Consider the following 23,142-nt stretch of genomic DNA (forward strand, 5'->3'; position numbering starts at 1 on the left):
TCTGGGGTTCAGGAAGTGGCAGAAAGTCATTTTTATTCACAGCATGTATATCCTCTTCTCCAGAAGAAATAAAACTAGCGGAAGCATGTGTAGCGGAAAACGAAGACTGTTCTCCATCATTATTCCCCTGCTTAAATGAAACACGCGTGAAACTTTCATCTGATAAGTCCTGGACAGGAAGGGCGTACCATTATTGTAGTCTCGAGTGTCACAAGTTAATTTATGTAATTTTCTATCCAAAATTTCCTTCTCATAATTCTGTAATTTATTATTAACATGTTTTAAGATTTTATCAAGAAATTCTGTTTGTTTTAGACAGTGTTAATTGTCTGAGTACTCACAATGTGGTAGAGATATCGGCGATAGTGCAGAGATTCCATTAGGTAAGACAGTATTAATTGTCTGAGTACTCACAGTGTGATAGAGAGAGCAAGGATGGATAGTGCAGAGATTCCATTAGGTAAGACAGTGTAATTGTCTGAGTACTCACAATGTGGTAGAGATACCAGGGATGGATAGTGCAGAGATTCCATTAGGTAAGACGGTGTAATTGTCAGAGTACTCACAGTGTGGTAGAGAGAGCAAGGATGGATAGTGCAGAGATTCCATTAGGTAAGACTGTTAATTGTCTGAGTACTCACAATGTGGTAGAGATACCGGGGATGGATAGTGCAGAGATTCCATTAGGTAAGACAGTGTTAATTGTCTGAGTACTCACAATGTGGTAGAGATACCGGGGATGGATAGTGCAGAGATTCCATTAGGTAAGACAGTGTAATTGTCGGAGTACTCACAGTGTGGTAGAGAGAGGAAGGACGGATAGTGCAGAGATTCCATTAGGTAAGACAGTGTAATTGTCTGAGTACTCACAATGTGGTAGAGATACTGGGGATGGATAGTGCAGATATTCCATTAGGTAAGACAGTGTAATTGTCGGAGTACTCACAGTCTGGTAGAGAGTACAGGGATAGATAGTGCAGCGATTCCATTTAAGTGAGACAGTGTTAATTGTCTGAGTACTCACAATGTGGTAGAGATACTGGGGATGGATAGTGCAGAGATTCCATTAGGTAAGACAGTGTAATTGTCAGTACTCACAGTGTGGTAGAGAGAGCAAGGATGGATATTGCAGAGATTCCATTAGGTAAGACAGTGTTAATTGTCTGAGTACTCACAATGTGTTAGAGATACCGGGGATGGATAGCGCAGAGATTCCATTAGGTAAGACAGTGTAATTGTCAGAGTACTCACGGTGTGGTAGAGAGAGCAAGGATGGATAATGCAGAGATTCCATTAGGTAAGACTGTTAATTGTCTGAGTACTCACAATGTGGTAAAGATACCGGGGATGGATAGTGCAGAGATTCCATTAGGTAAGACAGTGTTAATTGTCTGAGTACTCACAATGTGGTAGAGATACTGGGGGTGGATAGTGCAGATATTCCATTAGGTAAGACAGTGTAATTGTCGGAGTACTCACAGTCTGGTAGAGAGTACAGGGATAGATAGTGCAGCGATTCCATTTAGGTGAGACAGTGTTAATTGTCTGAGTACTCACAATGTGGTAGAGATACTGGGGATGGATAGTGCAGAGATTCCATTAGGTAAGACAGTGTAATTGTCAGAGTACTCGCAGTGTGGTAGAGAGAGCAAGGATGGATATGGCAGAGATTCCATTAGGTAAGGCGGTGTTAATTGTCTGAGTACTCACAATGTGGTAGAGATACCGGGGATGGATATTGCAGAGATTCCATTAGGTAAGACAGTGTAATTGTCGGAGTACTCACAGTGTGGTAGAGAGAGCAAGGATGGATAGTGCAGAGATTCCATTAGGTAAGACAGTGTTAATTGTCTGAGTACTCACAATGTGGTAGAGATACCGGGGATGGATAGTGCAGAGATTCCATTAGGTAAGACATTATGTTTATTTTATTTTATTTCATCATTGTTCTCATCAGAGTATTTTACTCATATATTTTTATATTAGTGTATATCACATATATGTTTAATTTCTATACACATTTCATGATATAATAGTTTATTTTATTTTCATTTATATTTTTATTATTTTTATTTTTATTATTTTCATTTTCATTCATAATTGTTTTTTATACTTATTGAACTTCGACTAGGGTGTTTTATAAGATTTTTAAGATATCATATTATGAATATATATGTAGGAATACATTTTAATAACATTGTCTTGTGATTTAAATAACTGAATACACATTTCTACTTATGTTTGTTAAACTGCTTTATTTGTTTTAGCAGTTTAATTGATTACTTTATTAGTTGATTGAATTAAAGTTAATTAATTAATTAATGGATGGTTTAGAAGCATATAAAAGCTATCTAATGGAGTAAAGTTGTATAAACCTGAGGAAGCGTACCTTGGATGCACGTGAAAGCACTTGTTATACAATAAATTAGTTTTATCCTACATCGTGGTGGTCTCCATCTGGCTGTTTCTTCATTAGGTAAGACAGTGTAATTGTCGAAGTACTCACAATTTTGTAGAGATACTGGAGATGGATAGTGCAGAAATTCCATGAGGTAAGACAGTGTAAATGGAGTACTCACAGTGTGGTAGAGAGAGCAAGGATGGATATTGCAGAGATTCCATTAGGTAAGACAGTGTTAATTGTCTGAGTACTCACAATGTGGTAGAGATACCGGGGATGGATAATGCAGAGATTCCATTAGGTAAGACAGTGCAATTGTCAGAGTACTCACAGTGTGGTAGAGAGAGCAAGGATGGATAGTGCAGAGATTCCATTAGGTAAGAGTGTTAATTGTCTGAGTACTCACAATGTGGTAGAGATACCGGGGATGGATAGTGCAGAGATTCCATTAGGTAAGACTGTTAATTGTCTGAGTACTCACAATGTGGCAGAGATACTGGGGATGGATAGTGCAGAGATTCCATTAGGTAAGACAGTGTTAATTGTCTGAGTACTCACAATGTGGTAGAGATACTGGGGATGGATAGTGCAGAAATTCCATGAGGTAAGACAGTGTGAATGGAGTACTCACAGTGTGGTATAGAGAGCAAGGATGGATATTGCAGAGATTCCATTAGGTAAGACAGTTTTAATTGTCTGAGTACTCACAATGTGGTAGAGATGCCAGGGATGGATAGTGCAGAGATTCCATTAGGTAAGACAGTGTAATTTTCAGAGTACTCACAGTGTGGTAGAGAGAGCAAGGATGGATAGTGCAGAGATTCCATTAGGTAAGACTGTTAATTGTCTGAGTACTCACAATGTGGCAGAGATACTGGGGATGGATAGTGCAGAGATTCCATTAGGTAAGACTGTTAATTGTCTGAGTACTCACAATGTGGTAGAGATACTGGAGATGGATAGTGCAGAGATTCCATGAGGTAAGACAGTGTAAATGGAGTACTCACAGTGTGGTAGAGAGAGCAAGGATGGTAGTGCAGAGATTCCATTAGGTAAGACAGAGTTAATTGTCTGAGTACTCACAATGTGATAGAGAGACTGTAGAAGGTTTGAGCAGAAGATTACACAGTTTTGCATACTAATTATGCAGGTATTGATGTATGCTGAAAGTCATGTTTTGCTATGTTACACATCAGGAGTAGAAAAATAATCTGCCATGGCTGGATGCGCTCTGATTCTTATAGTAAAACCTGCTGTGTGATGCTCAGAATATCCAGTTTTTTGCCTATTATTTTTGGTCTGTTCCTCATAAAATTTGTGTTTTTCTGACAGATCACTAGGGGTAAAAATGACTAAATAATGACATGCATTTGATTTTCAGATTTCATATTCCTCAAAACATCCTAAAACAAATTCTGTTATTCTAACAATGTTTTAAGTTTGTAAGTTTCTAAGTATGATATTTAAAATCCATCCCTTTTTTTGGACCTTTGTTCTCCATTTATTTTAGGCTTTGTCCAAACTGCTTGTGCTAAGAGTTTGAGAGATATGGTGATGTTTACTGCTCAAAACTGTCCTTATGGGTTGTTCTCTTATGAACCTCACCTCTGGTTGATCTGCTGTTGAACTATGAGCTGTGTTCTTAATGCCAGAAAGCACCTATATTGTTAATTTTGAATCTAGGCAGTATAATGGAGGAACATGCATGCTTCTAGTCAGAGTTGTAAGCTGTAGCCAACAAGCATCACACTCTGATATAAACAAAAAAATAATGAAAAGCTGTACTCTGATAAAATATATACCTGTTTATTACAGTTATTGATAAAAGTTATATTTTGTGATGGAAGCAGCAACTTTCATTCTATAGCATCAGAAACTGTTGTCAAGTGTCTGATTTAAAAATTTAATTTCAGATGTAAGTAGAATGAAATGTAGCAAATCTTTTCCCATTGTAAACAAATTTGGCATACTTATTCACGGCATTTTCTTGATATTTTGCTCAAAATTGTTTCTTTGTTTTCCTTGTATTACAGCTTCTCCGAAAGCACCAGCAAAGTGAAGAAGAAGCTCTGAAGAGTACACAAAGTTTGCAGGAAGAGAAATATATCCTCCAGGAACGTGTAGTGGGGCTGCAGAGGGCCATAGTCCAGTTTGAGAATGACAAAAAGGATCTGGAACATTCTATACTTCGTGTTGAAAAGGACAGATCATCATTGAGGAAGACATTGGATAAGGTGGGTCATTTGACTTGCAATTGAGTGTTGTGGTTTGGGCATCTCTCCCTCTCGCTCTCTGTGAGAGAGACAAGCACATACACACGCACAGACACAGACACAGACACACACGCACACCATGTAGCTTACTTCTTTAATGACTTTCAAGGAAACTTATTCGATGTCCTATGGAATTCTGCATTAGTGCTTAAAGCTGAACCAACTTAATCCCCCTCCCCAACACAAAACTGCATACTTATTTGTAACTACAACAATGTATGTATTTGTGATGCTGCTGCCGATGATGAAGATACTCTTCTCTAACACATCACTCTATTACCTAATGTATTTTTTGGAAAGCTTTTACCTCAGTATGTTAGTGCTTTTCTGTCTGTAGTCTATATTTTCTGCTATCTTGTGGCTTAATCTTTGTCAGACAAATAATGTTCATCGCAGGGAAATTCAAATTTTCAGTGCATACATTAAAAACACTAACTCCATTCAGTTTTGAAAAAGACATTTTTTGTTCTTTATCTTATTATTTTTGGAAACCTTATATGACATATCTTTATCACAGTACTTACTTGCTCAAAATACAGGTACCGTAAATACATTTCTGGCTCATCTCTGTGTGGCAATTGATTAATAATAAACAAATCCTCATCATTAACCCCTTTCCCCTCAGTTTTACAGGGTGTCAGGGTACCACATTAGTTGTTGCTACTACTCTCTTTTCAGAAGCACCCTTCATTCATGCCTGACTGTCACAAGCCATCTCCCATGCAATCCGTCCATCTCTTGGATGGACATTCTTGTCTCCTCCTGCTTCTTCCTGTCTCTCCCAAATTTCCTTTATTAAATTATCTTCTGATGATTTCCTGTGCATCTGACTGAAGTATTGTAATCTGTTCTCCTTGACCTTTTCTGCAGTTGGGGGCTACTTTATCTTCTGCCTTAATGACCTTGTTTCTGTATCTTTCCCACAGTGTACCAGTCTCAGGCACTTTATCTCCATCACCTCAAACATTTATAGCTACTCTGCCTTGAGTTCCCAGATTTCTGTGCTATACGGAAGTCCTAGTGTCACCACAGTTTTGTACACTTTACTTTTTAACTTCTTTAGCATTCTTCTGTCACATGCTGCTGCACTTTGTTCCAGTTGAAGCGTCGCTGATTCTAGCTTTGACCTCCTCATTAAGATTTCCCATGTCCTCAATCACACCTGCCAGATACTTGAAACTGTTAACCTCTTTGACTGTTTTCCTTTGTTTCACACATTTTAAGCTTCCTTTGATTCCCCATTTGTAGCCATGAATGCTGCTTGTCTGTACTCCATTTTATCCCATGTGTCTTCAGTTTTGTATTTCAGTCCATTACCATTTGTTGAAGTTCCTACTCAGAGCCTATTTGTAATACCATGTTGTCTACATACATTAGCTTTGTTGATCTCTCCCCACCCACCTGTTTGCTAATGTAATCCATCAGAACAAAAATCACATGGAAGTCTGAGTACAGGTATGCATAACTAATAAGCCTTTCTCATTCAAGACATTTCTGTGGCAAAACAGATCTTTTTGTGTGCGGCTCATGAAGGTCTCCTCTGTATAACTGATGCAGTCCTTGGTAACTTGTGCACTTGCACAACATGCTATTCATTATGTTTAACTTACTTAGTGCACCAGATAACTTTCTAGCTATCTTTATTAACACTCTATTTCATTATCAACTACGCTATACTGAAATTTTCTTTTTTTGAGATGAAACTTCTTATGGGACAGTATGAAAGCTTGGAGTACAATGGAAAAGTGAAACAGAAGTATGTAAGTTAAGCTCCGCCCTTAAGGGTGGAGCTTTGCTTCCGTCCTCCTGCTTCATCTTTCAAACACACACACACACACACACACACACACACACACACACACACACACACACACACACACACAAAATGAAGAGTTAGAGCAACTGAGCAATCCCACATGCACGCGCACACACACACGCGCACACACACACACACACACACACACACACACACACACACACACACACACACACTTTGGCGATGAAGAGTGAGAGTGAACAAGAAACCTCCCCCAACACACACACACACACACACACACACACACACACACACACACACACACACACACACACACACAGACACACTTTGACGATGAAGAGTGAGTGAACAAGAAACCCCACAGACACACACACACACACACACACACACACACACACACACACACACACACACACACACACACACACACACACACACACACAGTGAGAGTGAAGAATGAGAGCAAGCGAGCAATCCCTGGCCACCACAGACACAGACACACACACACACACACACACACACACACACACACACACACACACACACACACCCTTCAAAAAAAAACAGTGACAGAGCAAAGTCACAGCCTTCATTTCAGGTAGCACTCCAGTCACTCTGCTTCACTACATTTTATTTCTCTCCTAGGCTGAGGTTCTAACAAGGAATTGACTTGTGTAAGATGCTGCACCAAGCAGTTACTCCACACCTGATTAAGTAACCAAGAACTCCATCAGTCTTCAATTAACAGCCAGACCACTAACCACAAATTTCACGGATTTGCAGTACCTTGGATAAGACTAGCAATGTTTAGTCTTGTAGCAACAGACTAAGACGAGAAGTCAAAGGATAGATTTGGTGTTGCAACAGCTGCACCAATAAGAAGGAATTTGTAGTGCAGTCAGTACATGGTGGGAAGCTAAACGGTTTGGAAATAGCAGTCTAACATATAAGTGAAGCTGCTCAGCCACTTTTGGGGAATCATGAGTGTGTGGGGGTGTGGACCGCATGCACAGTTGGCAGTGTAAAGTAATGTCAATGACATCATTGAATTTCAGTGTTGATACCTTCACAGTTATCTATGTCTGCTAGGCAGAGGACTAAAGCAATGAGCCATTCATGTGCTGCTTAGGTTCATAGGTTATTACTAAGCTAACTGCCCTTGCGAGCCATTTTTAAGCCTAGCCAATTATCCCTTGTGAGACTCAAACCCTGCACCTTGTGTTTGTAAGGCAAACACCTTAACCATTAGGCCACCCTCCCAACCCTTCCTGTGTGTAAGGTACAGGGTTTAATTCCTTCCACCTTTATCTGCCTGCTATGTGACCGAGCACGCTGTCCCTGGAATGTGACAGTGGGCTTACCCGGTCAACAACAGGTAAAATAAATCAAATAAAAAATATGTGCATGGCCGCTACATGCATTAGAAGTGAAACTTCTGTAATGAAGTGCGAACATGTACTTATTTCGGAAACCATGTGTGTGTGTGTTCACTTTTGCACCTCATTACAGAAGTTTCACTTCTAAAGCACATGGCAGCCATGTGCAAACACAAACACGCACACACACACACACACACACATATAATATATATATATATATATATTAAAATATAATTTTTTTTATATGTGACTATAGCCCAAAATTGATGTCGTTTGATATCTGTCTATACCTGCAGTGCATTCTCAGTAAAGGAAAATAATTCATCATAAATGTGGAGGCTCTTATGCTGTGATTTCAGTACAACACCAAATCTCATATATTCAGTTTCAAAATAAGGCAGTCTTCCTTTAATACCCAGACACCAGTAGCTCTACGGGGAGTATAAGTTTGCATGTCTCCTATGGCTACAAAAGCAGCTTGTATAGTGCTACTTTATTAAAGATAGAGAAGAGTTGGGATAGAGCAGATATATGCTTTTCCTGTTTTTACAGATCACTTTCTATGATGTGATGAGAAGCATGTCAGCTCTAAAATAATTAGATAGTAATAACTCTATAAAGCAAATTACTCCAGTTTTCTAAAGTAAAAATAATGTACTATCCCTTCTGTCTTGTTTTACCCTTACCTTTATACTTGCTATATCTAACTTCCTCTTTTTCTCATCTTCTTTCCTTTTCCTTTTTCTGTCTTGATAAACCATTTCTTCTCTCTCTTACTTTTTCCATGTATTGCGGTATACTTCCTGGTCTAATCTCCTGTTATACTTTTCTCCTCCTCTTTCTTTCTATCTTTTTTATTTCTTCTTCTCACCTATTTTTCATTCTTCACTGACTCCTCCTCACTCCTTTATGCTGTATTCTTAACTGCTGCTTGCATATTTCTTTTCAATAATTTTTCATATGTTATACTTCTAATTTTGTCAAACTATTTTTCTTCCCTTGTCTATTTACTCTCTTATACATTGACTCACTTGATTATTATCTTGCTAGTGAGCTCATATTTTTCTCTTTTTAAATATATACTGTGCTTCTTTTTTTCCTCTCTAATTTTTGCTTAAATTAGGTGTATTTATTGTGCTAACTGATGGACAGGTTAACAGACGAGATCAGACAGGAGTCCCTGTGGACTATGATGCTTGCAGATGACATCGTTATCTGTAGTGAGAATAGGGAACAGGTGGAGGAGACCCTGGAGAGGTGGAGATATGCTCTAGAGAGAAGAGGAATGAAGGTCAGCAGGACTAAGACAGAATATATGTGTGTGAATGAGAGGGAGGGTAGAAGAATGGTGAGGATGCAAGGAGTAGAGGTTGCGAAGGTGGATGAGTTTAAATACTTGGGATCAATAGTTCAGAGTAATGGTGAGTGTGGAAGAGAGGTGAAGAAGAGAGTACAGGCAGGATGGAGTGGGTGGAGAAGAGTGTCAGGAGTGATTTGTGACAGACGAGTACCAGTAAGAGTGAAAGGGAAGGTCTAGAAGAGGGTAGTGAGACCAGCTAGGTTATATGGGTTGGAGACAGTGGCACTGACAAAAAGGCAAGAGTTTGAGCTGGATGTGGCAGAGTTAAAGATGTTAAGATTTGCATTGGGTGTGACAAAGGTGGACATGATTAAGAATAAGAATATTAGAGGGTTAGCCCAGGTTGGAAGGTTTGGAGACCAAGCCAGAGAGGCAAGATTACGTTGGTTTGGACATGTGCTGAGGAGGGATGCTGAGTATATTGGGAAAAAGATGCTAAGGATGAAGCTACCAGGTAACAGGAAAAGAGGAAGGCCTAAGATAAGGTTTATGGATGTGGTGAGAGAGGACATGCAGGTGGTTGGTGTGGCAGAGCAAGATGCAGAGGACAGGAAGAAATGGAAACAGATGATCCGCTGTGGTGACCCCTAATGGGAACAGCCAAAAGAAGACGATGATCGTGCTGTTTATATTATTTTCTCTGTTTTTTGGGGCTTTTCTCCCCGGGACTCTGCTGAAAATGGCCTAACACCAAGTTGGACTATCCCAGTTAACAAAAGTAAATAAAAAAATAAATAAATAAATGACAGTGTGGAAAGGTGTCTAAATCACTTATGAAAAGGAAGTCAGAGCTGTGAAACATGCATCCATTACTTACCAATTCAGTGGTCACAATGGTTCTTCCATCCTGGATCTCTGCATACTTAAGTTCATATGTCATTAACTTGAGCGTGTTACAACTCCTCTTGTTTTACTTTGAGCTTTGAAGAAACAAAACAAATATATGAAATGAGCCTGCTCACTTGATATTGTAAATTTCTTTTTGGACTATTCATAAATAAGTATCTAATTGAATATTGCACACTCGTACTACCAAATCACAAAATACTAAAAAAAAAAATCAAGCACAAATACAGTTGTCCAAACAACTTCACAAAATGTACTTCATTAACCACACACACTAAATATTTAACCTAATTCCAACCTAAAACTCTGATACTTGACTCATCTGACAACTTGGTTCCTGATTGAATTGATTGATATATGAGAAAACAATTTGTTATACTGTTTCATAGATATTACAGATAAAACAGCTCCCATATCTCAACACATTTTAAGTTTTATTACTTCATCTTCTAAAATAATCCATACAATAGTGCTGTCAGTTGAGTTCTTGCTATACAGGTCTAAACATATAAAGTCATAAGTATTGCCTTCTGTGTCTGATTCCGTTTTGTCTGACTCTTTATCAGTTCTATCATCTGCCATTTTGCATGCACACTTTTATTCGTGTTTCCCATCCTGTACCCTGGTGCTTGTCACTCATGCTCTTTTTTGCTGTTCTTCCATGTTAACACTTTTTCAGTATGGCTGCTTTTGTGGCATCTTCTACAGCATATTGTCTTAAACCATTATGCATCAGCATCATTTAATGTTTTACCACATTAAACTGATGAATGCTTTTTAGGTGAGTAAATATCGTTTTTTAATATACAAACTGAATCCAAAGAGAAAAGAACCACCAAAACATGGCTGAAATAAATCCACGATCCAAGGTAAAAAAATGAGCTTTAATATGGCAAACAGTTTCACAGGTAAATGCTTTTGCGACTTAATGTTGCTTCTTCAGACCATTCAAATATTGAACAACATAGTGCGATTTAAATACAGGACCTGAAACAATCAACCAATCAATAACTTAGGTGAATGGCCAACAAGCCAATCACCAAGCAACTTAAAATGCTTTATTTTAATAAATATAACAGTGAAACATCTTAATGGACCAATGACATATTAATTTGAACATAGAACCTTCTATCTAAGTCAAAGGTACAATGACCTATTAGGTCATTCAGAGAAAAAATCTTGACCTATCAGATAGCCTTAAATTAAACAATAAATAATTCATCTTAGATACCTCAGTTCAATGCAAGTTGCCACTTCATCTTTGAAAACCAATCACATAACTGAAACAATAAGTCTGTAATCCAGAGATGTCGTCAGCACCACGCATCCAAAAAGCTCGGACACCAAAAGTAAAATAGTCCTCCGTTTTATTTTTGAAACACAACTGTACACAAATTATAAAAGCAGCAACAAGTGGTTAAGCGCTTTCGTCTGAATATCATCAGACTTCCTCAGAACCATGATTGTAAGCACTCCTATCATATTTAAATAAATTTTGGCGCCAACATCAATTGCTTCTTAAAGAGCAAACACTCCTATACCAATACATACTGTTATACATCCTAAATACATATGCTGATGTTCAAAATCTTGGTACTACACAATGCATAACATTACAGTGGTTCCTATAATAGTTGCAAGTACGAACCATTCAATCATCAAACGTGCAATGCATAATGTGTACCCACACAAGATTTTAAAAGATTGTTAAAAAATTATTATTGTTATAAAAAATGTGTAGAAATGTATATAAGAAGTGTGTGTAAAAAATGTGTGTGTGTATAAACCAACACTGTGCAAATGTCACTACCTGACCATTTATATCGTCTACCAATAGACTGCCCTTCTAAACTAGTTAAAATGTAATAATGTAAAAGTGTAAATACACTTATATGTGTGTAAATGTCCAAGTATATAATAAATTGACAAACACTCACTATGAATAGTGCCAATATGTCTTAAATGTTAAGTGTTGTTAAGTAATATAAAAGTACGAATATGCAAAGACAAATATAGTAATTAATGATGTTGTAAAGTAGATTGTATGGGGCTACAGTGACACATGTAGGCAGAATACCTACACCTAAAAGTTCAAACATAGTAAAAGGGGATGAGATGTAAAATATAAACAAACTTAATACAAACCCTGCTGGTATGCTGGTTGTGTGTCAATAGTATTTAAATATGTAATTACATTAATGTGTATGTGCTAAGAAAGTAGTCCATACTCTCCAAATAAAGATATGGATGGAAGGGAAGTTCCATACATATACTATACTGTGTGTAATGATGTTAAAAATTGTTAAAAATATTAAAAATATTAAATATGTTAATATCTACAATAAATATATTAAAAATATATAAGTGTTATTATTGTTTTAGTTAATTAGCTTCAAAAATATGTGTGTGAATATATATGAATATGAGACAGTCAAAGTTGTTTCCTAAGATGACGTTCTAAAACTACGTAGATCGTCTAACTAATAATAATGCTGTATTCACACGTCCAACTGTAGGAATGGTTTTATACTTATGAAGTCATTTAACCCAGGACTAGTTGTTGCGTCACAGAATATCTGCCATCTACTTTCAAGAGCTGATAGTCTTATCTTCCAGTTACCTTCGCTACTACACGTTTCGATTTGGTCTATGATAGCAAACCTAAAACTGTGTGATTTTCCCTTGTCACAAATGTGTCTACTCAATGCATTGTTCTTATCTTGCTTTTTAATCTTGTATAAATGTTCGTATATCCTGGTCTTGAACTTTCTTTCGGTTTTTCCAATGTAGTAAGCCGAACAGGATATGCAGGTAGCAAGGTAGACCACTCTTTGTGTGTTACAGTTCCCAATGCGACCCTTGATGTGTTTTTTCATGACATTGTCTAGTTTTATAATCTTACTAATGTTTATAAAATTGCATTGCTTACACATTCCACATTTAAAGGTACCTCTATTTGGTTTCCTGTTAACCCTTCTTTGTTCAAACAAATGCTTCAACTTCTGTGCAGTTTTGTATACTATTTTGGGATGGTTATCCACTCGTCTCCCCTCATTCTCAGTTAGCATAAGTATGTCCCAATACTTGTTTAAAATTTCCTTAACTAAATTTGAATAAGGGTTGAATCTAATCACACACACATACTTGTCGGATAACCCTTCTGTTCTATTTGTGTTAATGAATGGGACACCTAAAAGAGGCAAGTATTTTTTGCCCCATTCTCCTTTAACATATTGAATAATGTTATCTAGCATGTCCTTCTGATAACCTCGATCCATAAACATTCCATGTATTCCTGCCAGTTCTGTTTCCATGACTTCCTTTACTGAAGACATGCGGGCAGCACGGATGCACTGCCCTTTAAATACATTACTAAAAATGTAAGGGGGATGGTTGCTGTCATAGTTCAGATAGTCGTTAGAAAAAGTGCTCTTTCTGTGTATTTTTGATGTAAAGTTTGTCCCATTGTTACAAATGTAGGTATCCAAGTATGGAATTCCCACTTTGTTAACACAATATGTGAATTTCAAGAATTCTGTAGTATTGTTAATGTATTTTATAAATTCAGTAATCTCATCAGTTGAACCATTCCACAATATAAACAAATCATCTAAAAATCTAGTGTACATCATTATTTTACTAAAAAATTCACTTTTAAAAACAAACTCCGTTTCCCATTCCAACATAACCATGTTGGCATAAATCGGGGCGCAAGATGCACCCATGGCTACTCCCTTAGTTTGCCTAAACAGTTCTCCTTGAAATTGTAAATAATTGTGATCAAGGACTAACCCCATCATGTCAACAGTTAAATTAACCCTGTCATTACTTAAAGTAGAAAACTTACGTAAACTGTTGTGAAAATATTCAAGGCCAGTGTCCCTAGGGATACTAGAAAACAGGTCTATTACATCAATAGAAAGGAAAATTACATCCTTTCTCCATAGGTCTGATGTAAGTTTTCCCAGAAAATCCCAGGAATCCTTAGTTAAATGATTAACCCTTTGATAGACATGTTTCGTCCATTCGTCTATAGTTACCCCTATCGTAAAAGTCTTAGATTGTGAACCTGATATAATAGGCCTAAAAGGGGGGTGTTCTAAATTTTTGTGTATTTTAGGTATACCTACAATCTTGGCCATTTTGGGAAATTCAACTCTAATGAATTGATAAATATCATTGGTTATTCTGGTATCCAACAGATATTCCTCAATGGCCAAATCTATTCTTTTGTGACCAATGTTAACTTGATTAGTTGAAATGGCTTCATAGTTCCCTGAAAAGTGTAAAATGTTAGAAATTACACTATTGTAGTCCAAGGTGTTGCACAAAACTATCCCTCCACCCTTATCGGGTTTCATAATTCTAATGTGTGGACTGTCTCTAAGATGTTTGAGACATTCCCTTTCCTCTGTGTTTAAGTTATCTTTAAATACATTAGTATAGTCTTTTTTCATTCTAATGTCTTTATACAATTTATATAGGTCCTTGCAAACTAATTTCTCATAATGGAAAACTTGTGGGTGGTAAGTAGGGACAACCACACTCTTCTTAGTTAACCTTTTGTTGTTAGTACCATTCGTGCTCAGGGCCTGTTCTTTATTGTCAAATAGAAATGAAAAATTAAGCCTGCGACTAAATAACTTAACTTCTTTAATCGTGTCCACAATGTTGAATTGACTGGTCGGTATAAATTTCATACCCTTACTAAACAGTGTAAAAAATCCCTGTTTAACCTCTGTATCTGTATAGTTAAACACATTAAATCCATTGTACGTATGAATAATTTGTTTAGTTGGATTTGGTTCTACAAATGTTGGTGTTGTTGTACCTACATTAGTTAGAGAGATCCCACTCGCTTCATGTGTGGTTAATGAACCCTCAGTACTTTTGAGTAGCTTTTGCCCTATATCGTTAGAACCTCCCACTAGTAGTGTTGCCTCCTGTATTGTTTCGGGGCAGGGAAAAATCTCCCCCCTTGAAAATTTGTATCGTGGGTATTCCTATCCAACCGGTCATTAAATTCATGATATTTCTCTTGTTGGAGAGATTCCTTCCTGTTTTCATTGGGCCAAACATATGCCCTATTGTTTTTGTAAAGTTCTACATCTCTATCTATCTTTCTAAGTTTCCTATTGTATATAAGCATAGTCTTGTTTTCCACAATGGAAAACTGTCTGTGATACAAATCCCCCCATTGTTCAAAATTCAAATCCTTTATAATATCTTCGTTTAACATCTCTATGTCCTTAGTAAGCCCCAATACTTTCAACTCCTTATACTTCAGCAATTTCCTCATATATAAAAAACCAAAATCGTCAAACATACTGTTAAAATCAGTCATATTGGTATTATAGTCAATTCCTAAAGGGAGTTTAAAAAATCTCAACCCTTTAGGCACAATTTTTAAAATCAAACATTGCTTTAAATATGCACTGTCGGTTTTGATACTTTTGACCTGAATTAATTTTTTACCCAGTGATAAAATTTTTGTCTTAATATTGTCCACAGATGTGCTACAATGTCTTCCGTGTTTGGAGAAATGTTCACTTTTGCAGTCATCTCTTTTAAAATTAACCTCATCATTTAAAAATAAGTCAATATTGTTCATACTGAAGGTTTTCTTTGTGTTGTGGTTATTACAACGCTCTTTAGAATCTGTATCATGTACAGTGTCAGAAATTACAAAGTTACAATCAGTACCTTTCAAACCGTCGTTTGTCTTAATGGTGTTAGAATAAGTCCTACAGCCTTCTCTTAACTTAGGTTTGGTTCCGATTCTTCTAGTTTCGTTGTCGGAATTGAAAAGGCTGAAGTAAAACGTGAATTCCGCCTCCGGAGACAGGTTAATGTCCCTCATAGCGGATGATTTAACTGACAAACAGTCCGTGTCTGGATGAGGTTTCTCTCCCTGACGGTTAGGGATAGCGTCCGAATCGCTCACAATGTTGGAAGAAGACACATTCCCCTGAATGTATACACAGTTAGTAGTTTCATAGATATTATAGATAAAACAGCTCCCATATCTCAACACATTTTAAGTTTTATTACTTCATCTTCTAAAATAATCCATACAATAGTGCTGTCAGTTGAGTTCTTGCTATACAGGTCTAAACATATAAAGTCATAAGTATTGCCTTCTGTGTCTGATTCCGTTTTGTCTGACTCTTTATCAGTTCTATCATCTGCCATTTTGCATGCACACTTTTATTCGTGTTTCCCATCCTGTACCCTGGTGCTTGTCACTCATGCTCTTTTTTGCTGTTCTTCCATGTTAACACTTTTTCAGTATGGCTGCTTTTGTGGCATCTTCTACAGCATATTGTCTTAAACCATTATGCATCAGCATCATTTAATGTTTTACCACATTAAACTGATGAATGCTTTTTAGGTGAGTAAATATCGTTTTTTAATATACAAACTGAATCCAAAGAGAAAAGAACCACCAAAACATGGCTGAAATAAATCCACGATCCAAGGTAAAAAAATGAGCTTTAATATGGCAAACAATTTCACAGGTAAATGCTTTTGCGACTTAATGTTGCTTCTTCAGACCATTCAAATACTGAACAACATAGTGCGATTTAAATACAGGACCTAAAACAATCAACCAATCAATAACTTAGGTGAATGGCCAACAAGCCAATCATCAAGCAACTTAAAATGCTTTATTTTAATAAATATAACAGTGCAACATCTTAATGGACCAATGACATATTCATTTGAACATAGAACCTTCTATCTAAGTCAAAGGTACAATGACCTATTAGGTCATTCAGAGAAAAAATCTTGACCTATCAGATAGCCTTAAATTAAACAATAAATAATTCATCTTAGATACCTCAGTTCAATGCAAGTTGCCACTTCATCTTTGAAAACCAATCACATAACTGAAACAATAAAAAAACTCCTTTCTAAATTTAGAAAAACATGACCTATCAACAAGTTTAAAAATTGATTCCATCTAATTAGATTAAAATTCAGAACAATATACTATTCTATTTACAAATTGTTGTACAAAGTGATCAAAAATTTGCACACCATAAGAGCATTTCAGACTATACTGTGAATCAGAAATATCCTATACATTAAACTGAATAAATAAATTTGGCTTAAGTAACTCATTTTAACACAAGTAACTACATCACAGTACTAACTAGTGCATCTTAAATACCCCATTTCTTTAGGGTCTATATTATATCATCGAACGCTTAAAAAAGTGAATGCTGATTGATCGATCTAATTTAAGCGAACGCTTACAATCTCGAACTGTTAGATCAGCGATTTTTTTCCCAGGGAAAAAAATCGCTGATCCAAAACACATACACACAACACAAGCACACCAAACAAACAGAAATCCACACACATACACCTAAAATCTGATACCTAACCCTACACTAAACTATGCACACACCACTAACTACCCACTTACCTTAACCCAAACCCTAACCCTAAGGTCTGTCACTATCGCACACTCACCTCACCCCCCCCCAACCCTAACTCACTTAAATCCGCCCTAACCCTCATGTCCACTCAATCGCACACACACACCTAACCCGAGCCCTAACTCACCTAAATCACCCTAACACTCACATCCACACAATCGCACACTTACCTGAATATGACCGGTAACTTTCCACCATAACACTGAAAATACCGAAGCAACAGAAACAGACAACCAAATTCTTTCCCTAGGAAAAAATTTGAGTTTCTGCTGCTTCGATATTTTGCAGTTTCGCGAAAATAAGTTAGATCAATCAGTGTTCACTTTTTTAAGCATTCGAGGATATAATATAGACCCTTTCAATACATGCTGCTGCATCACATTTTAAAAAACGAAACATGTAGCATAAAATACAAAACACAAAACATTCTATCTAGGTCTAGAAGAAAATAGCCTATCAAATTGTTTACAAAATATATAAACCAATCTGTTACTAAAACAGTGCACAGTTCAGTTCACAAAATATTACATATAGTGATCAAAAATGTCCATGTAGTAGCGAACATACATAAGTACATTTGCACATTCCACTACTTATCAAAAGTGACTTAAACTAAACTAAATAAATCAGGTTAGATATCATACTTTAATACATGTTACATCTTAAAAACTAATCACATGGCTGAAACATCCTATCTATACATAGACTGGAGGGGTCTATATTAAATAGACGAATGATTAAAATCTTGACTTACCTTTCATTGACCCATATATGTCGAAGCTGCACATCATCGAATGGCCAAATCATCGATTTCTTTCTAAGGGAAAGAAATTAGTACCCCAACCATGCACACCACATTACAACAAACTCTATTAAAGTGGTAGGCTTCACCCCCACACCCCTGATGTGGGAGGCTGTGCCCCCCATCCCCCCAACTAAATATACTAACTCCAAGATCGCACTACAGTCAGGAAAAGGGCGGATTTAAAAGAATGGCCAACTGATTTCTTTCCCTTAGAAAGAAATTGATGATTTGGCCGTTCGATGATGTGCATCGACATATACGGGTCGATGAAAGGTAAGTCAAGAATTTAATCATTCATCTATATGATATAGACCCGACTGGCGTAACCTATCAGAACATTTAGAAATGGATCAATCAGCTAAATTTCATCTAGACAGTGCACAATTCTGTTTATACATTATAAAAAAAATACTAAACTAATTATTAAAAAAGAGGGGGTGACTTCAAAATGGGTTTCAAAGGAACTTACCCATTTAAACCAGACCCTTTGTCTGCTTGTAAGTTAACAATCCATCTTAACTCAGCTTTTTCTGTGTTGTTACAAAAATCACCTAAACGTGAGCCTCTCTCAAGTATTTCAACTATCTTAAAGGTAGAAGTATGGGTATCATCATGTTGTAAAACATGCTTGGGATGAGTATTACTATTATCACGTATATCAAGTTCCCTAATACATTCCATCAATGATCTATCGGTCTTGCCAATATAAAAAGACATGCAAATTTTACAAAAAGCTAAATAAATTAGGTTGCTTGTCTGACAGTTGACATTAACTCTAAACAGATATCTCTGATTTGTATCTGGATGAATAAAACAATCCATGGTATCTATATGTATATACAGTAATTGTATCTTTTACAAGGATATGTTCCATAAATTTGAGGGTCAGTTATAGTTCTATTAGTATCTTGCTTATAACAAAGCAATCTCCTAATGGATTTTTTATTCTTAAAACTGAATTGATGTACATCTCCCACAAGGTCTTTTAATTTAGGGTCAGTTTGGAGGATCTGCCAGTGCCTCCTAAAAATATCTGTAACTTGATTAACATCACTATATAAAAGACAAGAATAGAGAGACCAGATATATAAACCCTTGAATGGTGAGAACCTGATTCATCTGAAAAATATGTCCTGACCTCTCTCTCTCTCTCGCAACTGATCAAACTGGGAATAGGCAGCATTAATTTCCCTCTCTGAATAATCTTTTTCAATAAATTTAATTTTTACAGTCTCCAAATCTTTCTTAACCTGTCATCTTGTTCATTTAATCTAGATACCCTCATACCCTGACCTTTAGGGACATTCCTAACGACATATGCTGGATGCATACTTCTCCTATGCAGTAAATTATTCCTATAACAAACCTTCCTGTGTAAACTAGTGCTAAAAGAGAGATTAGGTGACCTAAACATTTTGATGCCGAGAAAATCTGTAGAGGTAGTAGAATAACTATATGTGAATCTCAGAAAACTGGTAGTAGTATGTAAAAATTCAACAAATTCTTGAAGAAAATCAGCTGAACCTGTCCATAACATACATATATATATATATATGTGTGTGTGTATACACACACATATATATATATATATATATATATAAAATATAAAAAACAACAATAAAATTTAATGTAAGGTGAATATTTATTACAGGCTAATATGAATGTATTCTCCTATTGTGCCAATACCATATTAGCATAGCTACTGACACAGGGAGTGCTCATAGCTATGCCAGTTGTTTGTAAATAATACTGCTGATCAAACACAAAAACATTGATTTCGAAAAACATTTTCTATGAACAAGCAGATTAAATCTATTTGTTTACTATCAAATGAACTATTTCTGAGTAAGAAGGTTTTAATATGGTCTATACCTTCATCATTGGGAATGGTGGTAAATAAAGAAACAACATGAATGTAACCATAATACAATCACAAGGAAGAGAATTATTACTTGCATATGCAAAAAAATCCTTAAGAAAATGTTGAGAATCCTTTAAAACAGTAGTTAATTTATGTAAAATGGGTCTTAAAAACGTTTCCACATAAATCAAGAAAGGTTTGGTTAACCATCCCTTGCCCAAAACACTGGGCCTAAAGGGTGGGACAGAAGAATCCTTGTGGATCTTACGCAGACCTTGAAAGGTCAGCATTAATGGAAATTCAACAATTAAATATTGAGACAAATCCAAGGTTGTATACCCACTCAGTAAACAGTCATTAGTAGTCTTATGTACTGTATAGATAATTTTCTCAATATCTAAAACACAAATAGTTCTATATGTAGAAATAACCGAAAGCATTGTTTTTATAGAATCAATATAAAACATCCTGTCTAAAACAACAATAGAGCCTCCCTTGTCTGCTGTTCATATGACCAAGTCCACATCATTCTGAACTTCATGAAGAGTATCTTGTTCTCATCTAGTTAAATTAACAAACTGATTACCACAATGTCTACTATCCAAGGCTTCGCACAAATCCTTCTCACATAACTTGCAGAAGGCTTCCATCAATGGATGTAAAGGGGGAGCAAATGTTCTGGGATTTTTAAAAACATTATGCTCACTGTGATTGGAAAGTAACATCCTTAACATAACAATCCTTGGAAAAAGTCTCATGTTGATAATAGTATATTTTTTAATGTGCCTTTGCTACTGATTTCAGTGATTTTAGTGTAATGTATGTATTGACAAACTAAAAAAAAAATGTCATCACAGAGTTTGTTCTCTAGAAGTACATTGGGCCTCAATCACTGTATTACTGAACCCTACATCCAAATGTGAGTTGAAGGGTTTTAATGCATTCAGAAATATTAACACATTTGGCAGATGATTCCAAATTTGAGCTGCCCTATGACTGAAAAAAAGCAACATTTTTAAAGTTGTGCTAAAAGAGTTCACTTGCATTAATAAGTTATTTCTTGTAGCCAGATTATGGCTGCTAAAGATAATTGCTATTGTAGAGGCTAAACTTTCACCATGAACACATCTGTAAGTTAAAAGTGAATCCCCCTGTATCAAGTTGATACCATATGTAGCTGCAGCTTAACCTTGTAACTAAAGTTCCTTATGAACTAAATTTTCCTGGTATATGACTTTTGTATCCTTTCTATTTTTTAGTTGATATTTTAGATGCATAGTGACCAGCAGTATCCAATATGTAGTCTAATAAGTAACGTATAGAGCATTAATAGTGCATCAGCCTGTTTAATAGTTAGGGCTTGAAAGATTTCTCATTATAGCTAACTGAATGCTAAATACAACATCAACATAACTCTCAAATTTGAAACCACTATCTATTGTAATATCCAAATCCTTGACTTGATCAGAAGTAGGCAAAATCTGATCTTTAATGGTATAAAGATATTCTGTATTAGATGATCTAAAATACATTACATCACATTTTTGTATTAAATAACACTCTGCTCTCCTGTGACTAGTTATATCACAAACCCAGGTTATTCTGTAATCTGTGCTGATCACTTACATTAGTTTCTTTGGTTCTTATGTTAGTGTGATCAGAAAACTTAGAAGTCCATACTCCTTCATTATTGGAAACATTGTTGTAAATATATTAAAAAGAAATTACTTCTATACATAGCCATGTGGCAATCATAGGAAGACTGTTACCTCAGAAAAAATTCATTGCATACCCTGTATTAAATACTTGATCAAGTGTCAACTCCTCCGTAGAAAGCTATTGTGTGTGTATAATTCCACAGTGCATAGCGCAAGCAAATTATTCTCTTACTGTATCTGCAATGTCTTAACGACTAGCCAACCTACACAGCTGTACCCAACATTGCAAAATGCTTTGCTTTCAAATTTCAGTTGATTCCTCTCATGAAAAATAAAATATCTTGCATCTAAAATAAGTTTAGAATTCAGATGTTTCTGTAAAGTCTCTGACATCTTTTTGAATTATTTTTTTTCCACAATCCTAACTGTTGTAACCAAGTTGCCTAGCTGTCTATATATGTTGATGTTTGCCAGCAAGAAAACTCATTCACCATTCAGAAGGTTATCAAATATCTAACTGTTCTCTCAGCATGTCTTTCTTTTTTCATTTTGTTTTAAAACACTAAATAAACAAATTAATTATAAAACAAACAAATAATTATTTATTTGGTCCACAGCTGATCAATACATCAAAATTATACATCAACAACAATTAATATTTTTCAAGCAAGTCTTTAAGTTTAAGCCAAGATTTATATGAATGTGTAATGTTAGACATTCTCATCTCTTTATAGTATGGAATTCACTACTGCAAACAATGTTTGCCATACTATTAAATTCACTTTTCCAATTTTTAGTAATTACTTTTATGGATATAGCAAGAATAGACCAAACAAGAGGCACTTGGGTTTTTTGCAATTATCTCAGAAATAGGAGTATTAAATAAATCTAAAGATTTAGAAATATTGCATCTATCTGACCATAGAGCTTGAATAAAGTGTTTAATTTATTTCCAAAAAGGGGAGATGACGTCACATTCATATACCATATGTGCACAATCAGCTATTATTTCAGAACCACATCTCCAGCATTTAATTCTATTTGATTTATATATAATTGTAATTTTGTTGAGTGACAAAAGCTTTGTGTAAAAATTTCCAAGTGAAAATTTTCCAATATAATGAAGTTTTATCTGTAGAGTTTAATATTAATTTCTTGTATTCTTCAGAGAAGCCTTCACTTTTAATTTTTGAGGAACACTTCAGATAAAAATTGTCTAAATATGTGAAATCTAACTTAAGAATTTTATAAATTTGGGACAAATATGATTTATTTTTCTTTAGTGCTATCTCCACAAAAAAAAATTGATGATGAAAAAGATAAATAATATTCTACTT

General features: G+C 35.8%; 1 protein-coding gene across 1 annotated transcript in view; it reads left to right on the plus strand.

The window, feature by feature from the left end:
• Positions 1 to 23,142, plus strand: part of LOC122801244 (rootletin-like) — a 2,937,720-nt gene that overhangs the window by 2,613,647 nt on the left and 300,931 nt on the right. The window contains exon 29 of the mRNA XM_044070796.1: positions 4,435 to 4,635. Coding sequence (XP_043926731.1) covers positions 4,435 to 4,635 — 201 coding nt within the window. The remainder of the gene's footprint in view (positions 1 to 4,434; positions 4,636 to 23,142) is intronic.

Source organism: Protopterus annectens, chromosome 4.part1 (assembly GCF_019279795.1).
Source record: "Protopterus annectens isolate FY-2018-M chromosome 4.part1, PAN1.0, whole genome shotgun sequence".
Lineage (NCBI taxonomy): Eukaryota > Metazoa > Chordata > Ceratodontiformes > Protopteridae > Protopterus > Protopterus annectens.